The sequence below is a fragment of the Eschrichtius robustus genome, chromosome 5, assembly GCF_028021215.1.
Source record: "Eschrichtius robustus isolate mEscRob2 chromosome 5, mEscRob2.pri, whole genome shotgun sequence".
Taxonomy (NCBI): domain Eukaryota; kingdom Metazoa; phylum Chordata; class Mammalia; order Artiodactyla; family Eschrichtiidae; genus Eschrichtius; species Eschrichtius robustus.
This window is the reverse complement of record NC_090828.1, coordinates 26,748,935-26,759,187: the sequence shown is the minus strand read 5'-3', so window position 1 is coordinate 26,759,187 and position 10,253 is coordinate 26,748,935. Positions and strand designations below refer to the sequence as shown.

General features: G+C 38.1%; 1 protein-coding gene across 4 annotated transcripts in view; it reads right to left on the bottom strand.

The window, feature by feature from the left end:
- Positions 1–365: 365 nt before the first annotated feature.
- The window catches only part of LANCL1 (LanC like glutathione S-transferase 1), a 43,511-nt gene continuing 33,623 nt past the window's right edge, over positions 366–10,253 (bottom strand). For 3 of the 4 annotated variants that reach the window (XM_068544533.1, XM_068544535.1, XM_068544534.1), the window contains exons 6-11: positions 9,837–9,983; positions 7,373–7,555; positions 5,256–5,432; positions 4,083–4,155; positions 3,400–3,472; positions 366–1,590 (exon numbers count right to left, since the gene is read on the bottom strand). In XM_068544533.1, coding sequence (XP_068400634.1) covers positions 1,575–1,590; positions 3,400–3,472; positions 4,083–4,155; positions 5,256–5,432; positions 7,373–7,555; positions 9,837–9,983 — 669 coding nt within the window. In that variant the 3' untranslated portion in view covers positions 366–1,574. Of the gene's footprint in view, positions 3,473–4,082; positions 4,156–5,255; positions 5,433–7,372; positions 7,556–9,836; positions 9,984–10,253 lie in introns of all 4 variants that reach the window. The other variant, XM_068544536.1, reaches the window with a different exon arrangement.

Below are 10,253 nucleotides of genomic sequence, written 5' to 3'. Positions count from 1 at the left end.
ATTATGCCCCATTTAATCTCCCCCTCTAGTCAAAGTTCCTTTGAGGACTGGTCAGCAGGGAAATCGATTTTTAGAATGATACCTTTAGTTACTAACTTCAGAGTGGATTCTCATATGTATGAGATGGTTGATATACTGCTCTGCTTGAAGCCTAGTAGATTCTTCATAATTCTATAATGATCAGATTTTTAAATATTTTCGTCTCATAAATTTTTACCTTCATGAAGTACTTCAAATCTTGTTTGACCCAACAATGAAGAAAAAGTCAGGGACAAACCCCAGGGAATGAGTGCATAAAGAAAAAGCCATTGAAGAAATATATTTCTTAAGTTTAAACCAAAGCAAACAAGAAGCACATGACAATATAGAGTCCTAATAAAATTTTATTGAGAACCAGTTAAGTCAAATCCTTTACGGAACACAGAAATACATACAATTCCAGCCCTTTCCAGTAAATGGCAATATAACATTGGCGTAGGATCCCTGAATATCACACTTTGTTTTGTACCTGTAGGAGAGAAACAGTTCTTCTACAGCTTAACAATACAGAAGTGGGGTGCTCTGACCTATTTAGGGGGAGCAGCAGTGAAGTCAGAATTGAGTATGGATAACAAAGGATTATAGATGAGTTCAAGCAGCCAAAGGAGTAGATGAATTAATGCTTACTCTTCACGTTTTGTATTTCAAACTCAGTCAAGAGAAGGCAGGGCATTATAAAATCAGACACCAATTAACCTGAGGACTTATGAGCAAAGTATACCTCTCAATTAAGTTATGCAGGGAAGTTGTAATAAGAGAGAAAATGGCCGCTTTTACCTAAAACTCTACCTACCGTGAAGGCTTTTGATGCCAAATAATTGGAAGTGACATCAAAGATGAAAAGAGGGTCAAATGACTGTAAGGATTAAAGACTGACTTCTTGATGGGACCAATAGGATTGATGTAAATAACTGATCGTGATGTTCATAGAAACACACGACAGGATAAATGAATACTGCTTGACAAGGTTTTAAGGTTTCACTACCTAGTCTTTACATGGAGATAAAAGATACTACTGAGTTTTCTGGGAAGCAGTTTTGCACAGTTTTTCGTTTTGTTTTGTTTTCTAACAAAAAGAAAAATACCTGAGGGAAAAATGATGTAACAGAAATAGAACTGAAATGATGCCTCTTCCTTTCAAAACTAAGAAACTAGTGTGAAAGTTTCAGTTTCTACCATGGTGTTAGGGTATTCGTCTGAGTTTTATAGCCTTTGCCTGAGTTTAAAATCCTATCAAACTTTCTGAGCTCTTAAACATAAATAAAACAAACAATGGCACAAATATAAAATCCTGCCAGTTTAATAACTTAAAAAGCCAAAGAAAAAAATGAAAACTGAATTGTGTTTGCATTGATAAATTTGTTAAGGGATGGCAGTAGCTAAACAGCAATCCAAATAGGAATAAGAATCTTACTCAAAATGTTCTTCTCCCGGCCTTCATGTCTTCCTGGGGTTAAATTAATTAAGCTGCTTGGTGAAGCACTGTGATCAGTCTCCTCCGGTTAAGAGAAAGTGTTTTGTTCTTCTTCCCTTGGTTAGTCACTACAGTAGCTAAAAGCACAGGTACAGTATAGTAAGACATTTAACTAAACCAAACGGGGTCTATTCTTTCAAGCTGGACACCCATTCAAAGGCAGATCAGCTTTACTGTGGATGCTGACACTGTTCGTGTGACAAGTTCACGAGAAAGGCACGGCTTGCACACAGCTTGCCAGCAACACTTCAACATCTGAGAGGCACAAGGTTGTCCCCAGCTAGCATGAGTCACAGAGGAATAAGCTAATCCTGGGAATTGAGCCGTGGGCTGTGTTTTAGATCCTACTGTCAGTAGCCTTTAAAGGGTCAGGCAATTTCCAATAATATTAGCTATTTTGGTGCTAAATGGAAAATAATAGGGGATTGCTATCCACAGGAACCAACATATACTCAGTGGGGATTTGGTTCCGAGTTCCAATAAAAATAGCACGTTTTTGTGACCGAGAGAGCCGTGAAATAGGCACACTGAAAATTCTTAGAGCCTGTTTTCTTAAAAGCTGCAAAATGTTTCAAAATCAGTCAAAATACATAGAAAAGACAAAACAAGCCTGGGAAAGTCAGCAATGGAAGGAGGAGGAATGGGAGCTGATGAGTCAAAACAATTTGTATAGAATTTGAAGCACCAGGGATTCTTCACCTACCCATATCAGTACCCTACACTGAGTGCTCAGAAATGGATGAGTGTTAACGCCTAGGCTATACAAAGAGACAAAAGCCATTTGTTCTAAGAATAATCGCTGGATAATACCTTCTCAGGAACCAGCATTTCTATGGAAAGCTTAGCGATTTTGCAATATAGCACCCCTCCCCCCTTTTTTAACAAGTAGAATGCTCTACTATTTAGTGAAAAGATCAACATCTAGATAGATAGGAAGGAAAATATCTTATGGCTTGTACCAAGCAGCCAACGCTTTATAAAGCATAGTCATCGCAAAATAAGTAAAACACAAATCAAAATTTAGAAGGTCAGTCAGAAAGGGTGGACTCAAATCCTAGGTCATAATATATTTACACACAGAAATCTCATTTCCTGATCTTACACTAATTCCAAAGAAGAAACAAATATACATAAGTAGTTCCAAAACATACTAGCTTATTAGGAGAAAACAAACTTTTTGTTAGCTTATCTTGAAATAACCTTCAAATCAGAATTTTCATATAATGACCATCACATTTCAGAAGTTTTCGATAAAGATGTTGGATTATAGAGCCTGGATGCTCTACTAACAAAAAGAGGCAAATTTGAAAGCATGTTTATCTCTAGTTTAAATAAGCACTGTGAATTTGAAAAAGGGTGTTTAGGTCCCTAGCCCAGTTGGCAACTCTTTCAGTTTTTGTCCTGGAAGCATATAGTTATATTTTTGTCCCCTTTCATAATCAACCACTTAGAGAAAAGCAAAGTCATAAAACTGTCATAAAAAAAATACTAAAGAGAAGAGGTGGAGGTCAATATCCAGCGATAAGCGTGTATTTATCTACATTTAGTTTTTTTTAAACATTTTTAGAACTGTAACAGATGGTTATATTCATAAGCTTGAGTAAGAATACGACTGCCTCCAAGTTCTGAAATATATGCATATATGCCCTCAAAATACTGTACATATCACCTATCCTCCCTTTAGGATAAGCTGAAGTTAACTAAGATTTCCCTGGATATTTTAAAATAAAAGTAAATAATAAAAAGGAACTGAATTAAAGACATAGTCTGAAAAAAAAAATCAACTAAATCCAGTACATAGTTTGACTCTATTGTTGCTTTAGCCCAGGAATGATACACAGAAAGGCTCATGCAGTGAGTTGCACTGGGGGGGACTCTCCTCTTACAGTTCAAATGCAGGAAACCTGGCTTTCGTGGGCACTAGGAGGTCAGCCAAGAAATAAATTGTTCCAGCCATTCCTGAAGGAAAAGAAAGAGGCAAAAGTTATTACACCAGATGATGATGTATTATAGACTGGCTTCATTTTGTAGCATAAACAACATTATGATATTAATTTAAATGATTTAAACGAAGTGGGCACCTGTTTATATATGTTGCAGCTCATTAGACAAGATCACGAGTCAGAGGCTCAGCCTCTTTACCCAGGTGGAAGACAGGAGGGAAAGCGGAGCCAGACAAGTTCAAGGCACGGCCCTGCCATTTACCATATGTGAGCTCCTTCACCGTGGCCCCACTTCCCTGTCTAAGCCTCAGGAACCTCATCTGTGACATGAGGATAATAATGTATATTTTTGCTGCGATGATTTATGATAACATCTGCAAAATGCCCAGCATGTGCCTGGCTCCATAAACAGCAGTCACCATAATAACTACTACTATTGGGTCCATGGTGGTCTGCGTGCTAACTGATTTTTAATACTGAGTTATTGTATTAGGAAATAAGGAAGCAGTTTAAGAAATAACTATGAAATTAATTTGTTGACAAAACTCAAATTAAGATACATTAATTACTAAGCAGAGAAGCAGATGCTGATATTATAAGGCGAATCAGTAACGTGTGAAAAATACCTTCAAAGAGGGAGAAGGGGGTGTCTGGTGTTCTGCATCCGTGTTCTCCGTAATCTAAGCACCACTCAGCGAACTGAAGATGAGACCAAGTTAAATTACTGAAGCCATTTCTTCTAGAGACCTCTAAAAGTTGACAGAGATTGTCTCTAACATTTACTCTGAAAAGTCAAAAACTATCTTCAAGGCAGGGAGAGGGGCTGATGCAGAGAAATGGATGGTCTAAAAGAGAGTACGAATGAAGCATGGGAGGAACTTAATGGGCTGTCTGAGCCTCATCTCCAAGGTTATCAAAGAAGAAAGAAAGGAACAAAACCACCTTACATCTCCCACCACTCTCCCACCCCCACCACAAATGCTGCTGAGTAGACTTATGTCCTTAAAAAAAAAAAAAAAAAGCTAATTCAACTGAATAGCTTTTTAAAATTTTATTTTATTTTTTAATTAAAAATTTTTTTCTTCCACAGCAAAACATTTAATGACACATGGGTAGTCCAAAGTTCTAAATCACCAACTAAGGCAGTCCTGTTTATAGAACTGCCCTACCAATGCCCTCTTCTCTCATTTTCTTTTCTTTTCCTTTTTTAAAAATTTTTATTGCAGTATGGTTGCTTTACAATGTCGTGTTAGCCTCCACTGCACAACAAAATGTATCAGCCATACACATACAGATATTCCCTCCCTTTTGGACTTCCCTCCCATTTAGGTTACCACAGTGCTCTAGGTGAGTTCCCTGTGCTATACAGTATGTTCCCATCAGTTGTCCATTTTATACATAGTATCAATAATGTATATGTGTCAATCCCAGTCTCCCAATTCCTCCCTCCCCACCCCTTTCCCCCTTGGTACCCATACATTTGTTCTCTACGTCTGTGTCTCTATTTCTGCCTTGCAAATACGATCATCTGTACCATTTTTCTAGATTCCACATATATGCATTATTATATGATATTTGCTTTTCTCTTTCTGACTTACTTCACTCTGTATGACACTCTCTAGGTCCATCCACGTCTCTACCAAATGACCAACTGAATAGCTTTTGAAGGTTTTTCTTAAACTGTTTGTTCTATAGACTTAACGGTTTAAAAAAATAAATGAATTAAATCAGATTAACTAGAGACACTTCTACAGCCTCCTGGGCAAAGGTGCGTTCTGTTCGGCGGTTCTGACTCCTACCTTACAGGCCCTGTACAGGTACTTCGCATCCTGCGTGAGGTTGTACAGCGACAGGAAGGCGTAGGCATTCCCTGCAGCACCGTGGCACAGCCCGTACCCCTTCTTCAGCAAGCCATACTGCCAGATCACATCAGCACACTGATAGGCATCATTGAGATACCGTTCCTCTTTGAACACCTGCAGAGTCAAGGGACATAGTTTTATTACAAGGGATAGAAAAGAAACCTCCATTGACCTTCCTTCCTGATAGGAGAGAAAGGGAGACAGGATAAGGGAGGAGACAGAGAGGTGCCTCGGCAAAAAAGGGTAGGAATTCAGAGACAGAGAGATGTGTTGTATCGGTGGGGACAAATTACAAGAATTCACTAGCTTTTTTTTGTTTTTAAATACATAACTGGGCATGACCTTGTCTGCATGGTGTAAGTTTTATATGTATGTATGTTTGCGTATGTGGGTGTTATTGGTGAAGTAGCTTTATTTACTTGCAACTTGCTGTTATCATTAGTCACTTTCCAAAGAAAAAACACTGTCTTTTCTGTAACAATGATACCCTTCACTACTAGAAAGTTTCTTTATACACTGGAGAAGAAACTGTTTATAAAATTGATTATAAAAACTGATTTGATTGTAAAACACTATACTTTCCAGAAAAATAGAGATACACCTTTACAATCTATTGTGGCCTCCTATATCTTGATCAAAGGTTTAAAAAATATTATTATTATTATTATTTTTGGCCACACTGCATGGCTTGTGGGATCTTAGTTCCCTGACCAGGGATGGAACCTATGCCCCCTAGAGTGGAAGCATGGAGTCCCAACCACTGGACCGCCTGGGAATTCCCGACATTTTTAATATCTCATTGCAGTAGAGAAGTAGAATAAGACAGTTTTAAAAGTTTGTGCATTATATTTAACTTCCTGAATGCAAAATTTGATATACTAAACGCTTATTTAGACCATGAGATGCCAGTCCCTATTTAGAGTCTATAGATTTGTAATTTGTAGAACAGGTACCAATGAACATAAATATCTTGGTTTACTTCCATTTTTTTCCCCTCAAAGAAAAACCTTTTCTTCTTTGATTATGGCTCTGACATAGCATGCTTTTTAGAAGTGATATTTGAATTTTTAAAATTATGGTACAATACATATATAAAAGTTACCATCTTAATCATTTAAAGTGGACCATTCAGTGGTATTAATTACATTCCCAATGTTGTATAACCATCACCATTATCTACATTCCCAATGTTGTATAACCATCACCATTATCTATTTCCAAAACTTTTTCAACATTCCAAACAGAAACTTCGTACCCATTAAGCAATAATTCTCACCCTCCCAGCCCCTGGTAACTTTTATTCTACTCTCTATGAATTTGCCTATTCTAGATACCTCATATTAACCATCACATCATATAAGTGGAATCCTACAGTATTTGTCCTTTTGTATCTGGCTTATTTCGCTTGGCATAATGTTTACAAGGTTCGTGCATGTTGTCGTATGGATCAGAAGTTAATTCTTTTTTATGGCTAAATAATATTCCATTGTAGGTATACACCATATTTTGTCCATCCATTCATCTGTTGATGGACACTTGGATTGTTTCTACTTTTTGGCTACTGTGAATAATGCTGCTATGGAACACTGGTGTACAAGTATCTGTTTGAAACCTTGTTTTTACTTCTTTTGGGTATATATACCTAGGAGTAGAATTGCTGGATCATATGTTAGTTGTGTTTCATTTTTTGAGGAACCGCCGAACTGCTTTCTACAGTACCTTTACCATTTTACATTCCCACCAGCAATGCCCAAGGAGATTCTTTCTCTTTTTAATTGAGCTCCTGGGATATTTATCTTGTCTCTGCCACTGATGCTAATCTTGGCTACTCTACCTGTCCGTGAAGCAGTCCCCTGTTCTATGAAATAATGTGTGCTGTGGTACAGATGGATACTGTGAAAATGAATTATAATCCATACAGCAAAGTGATTTTAGGTCCAACAAATGGTTTGTCTATATATTGTTCAAGAATTATACAGAAAACTAATTTTAAATTATAGAATTTTATATTATGTTTTCCAATTTATTTCTAAAAACGAGAAAATTCACAGTACCTTATAGGCCTGAATGAGCATGTAGATTACCCCAGGAGAACCGTGGCACCAATGGACTAGCAGATCCCGAGTGTCGTCCACACAAGGAGGGTAATTGCCAGAAGGGAATTTCAGCTGGCAGACGTAGTCTACACTGGGCTTGACCAAACTATATAACTTCCCATGGCTCACTTGAAGGCTGGGCTAAAAACAAGAAAGGGAATTATCAGTTCTGCGGAAACAAACAGACCTTCCTAAGGCTCAGGGATGAGTTTTAAATAAGAAGGAAAACATGACCAAAATGAACTGAAAGTCATTAAGAGGTTCTGGATTCCATCCAATTTTTTCACCTACTGATCCAAACTAAAATTAGGCTATCAGTTAATACTTGGAGCCTTATGTACATATTATTTTTCGATATTTATTATCTATATACATATACATAATCTTCCAAAGCCAATGCTTACGAATGTGAGTGTATGAGAAGTTTCCTAAGGTTTTAATACCTTAAATACACTTTAAAGACCACAAAGAGATGCATTAGACAAACCAGGCACAACTTGCATTTAGAGAAGTGACAGGTGATATTTCCAATAGGAGAGGACGCTAACAAGTTGGGAGCCCTGGGATCTAGATCCCGAATTGGTGTGACTCTAGATTAAGCCTTTCTGCAAATGATTTGGGACTGATACTTATGAAGGATTATTTTGATACAACAAATAGGACTCGTTGCCATATGGCATATGAGCCTTCATTTTTGATACAATTTTTAGTTTCTCCTTTTGGTCCTGGTCTTAATTCAATGCACCTCACACTTCTTTAAACAACAAATTCAGTGTTGTCTTTGCCAGGCAGGGGGTGAGCACCTGGGATGAGAGGGAGGCAGTGCTGTGAAGCACAGGCAGAGGCGGCAGGGAACAAGGAGATACCGACCATACGGCACTCACAGATACTGAACACGCAACGAAGTTCTTTAGGGCACATTTAGATTTCACTTTACCCAAAGAATATTGTTCAAGCTCAGTTTAAAATGCTAGAGTTGAATGACTGGATTCTCCTCAAACTTGCAGAAGTTATCCAAAATGGCCTAAAAATAATGTTTTATGTTGATACATAGGCACCTACCAGAATGCACTTTTAGGATTAAAAATTAAATCATTTCAAATAGATAATTATGTGCAAATGGAAAATTCAATACTTGGGTTTCCAGGTTTCTTACTACAACCAACACATGGAGGCAGAGGGTAAGACACCTCCTGATGATCTGCTTCAAAGAAAGGTCATGAGGCCAACCAGTCATTAACATGTCTGATTCTAATTCACCTTGAAACTTCAAGGTTTTTCTTCTTTCCTGAAAACTTTCAAGGATCTATATTTACTTCTGGAAATAGAGAGCCAACGAGGGAGTGTGCCAGAAAAGTAAAGGAATTTAAGTCTGAATTGTCAAAACCCCTAATTATAAAACTCTGAATTGAGAAGCGCAGAATAAATACAAGAGTTGGTCTCCTACTGCCACTAACATTCAAAGAGTGACTCTGCATTGAAAAGCAATAATAACCTTGTGTTTTTCAGCTTTGTTGTCCTTGTTTAGTTATAGGGAGAGGATAGGTCTGATGTTGATTTTGCATGATTATAGCCAGCTACTCAACCAGCTATTGGTATTTATATCCAACCACTCTTGTAGAACATATCAATGAAACACTTTTCTTTATGCCACACTGTACTTTGGAAAGTTGAGGGGGGGCACCTTTACCATCATTAAAAATTCAATATTCTTTTACCATGAATTCTTATTCTTACACAAAGTGCCTATTTCTCCTTAAGGAGAGTTAAACAAGCCCCTGGAAATGATGCTCTCATGAGAAGCCCTCTTCTGACCTCCCTTTCCAGGTTATGCTTGATGCAGTAAACTCTATTTGCCCTTAGTCTATTTGGCTTTGGCTGATGTCCCCCAATAGTTTTAGATCCGAAGAACCGTTGAGCATGGCATATTCAGCTATTTTTCAGGTAAGTTACACAAAACCCATTGAAAAGGCTCCTTAGTTTTGCTCTCTAACTGAGCTTTAGGCAGCATATTCTCCTTTGTTTTCTACTGATTTTGCTCTTACTCCTGAAATTTGTTTCAATGGGTTGTGCCTTACAGTGTGGAATAATACTAATTCAAGGCATCTGCTGAAAGAGAAGAGCAGAGCAGAGGCACTTCATCTAAAAGAATAGGTCAAAACACTTAAGTCTGCACAAGCGGCATGAGGTGGGCAAGTGTGCTCACCTACAAATCAGTCATCTCAAAGCACACTGGCTTTTATGTTTACACACTCTAAATGCACTCTCACAAGCACTGTCCCTGTTTACCTAGGCCAGGTGATTACCAGGAGAGTGATGCAGTGGTTGGCAGAATGAACAAATAGAGCTGGAGCACCTGTCTTCTCACCCTAGATAGTACAGTCAGGAATCACATTCTAGCTCCATCATTATCCCCTCTTACCTGCATCAGGTAGTAATAAATTCCTGCCAGGCCATGAGCGGCCCCCACGTAATATTCTTGGTACCATTCATACAACAGTGTAGTCTTTCCTGTGAAGTTTCTCTTTCTAGCTAGGTCTTCTCCACAGGTTAAGACTGTTTCACAAATCTGCAGGGAGAAATCGACCGAAATAAGGGAAGAATTAGAATGGAGCCAAGGAACTTTTTGCTAAGAAGTACTGGAGAACATGGCAAATTCGACACCATCTGATGGCCATGGACGGGCACAGTTTGATTCTGTACTCAGAGAAGCACATGGGATTATTCTGCCTAAAAGAGGGAGAGTCTGGAAGATTTTGAACTTTTACTACAGCTCACAAGAATTCACCTGTCAAAGGAAAGCAAAACTCCTTCAGATACAAGAGGAACACCTGCACCT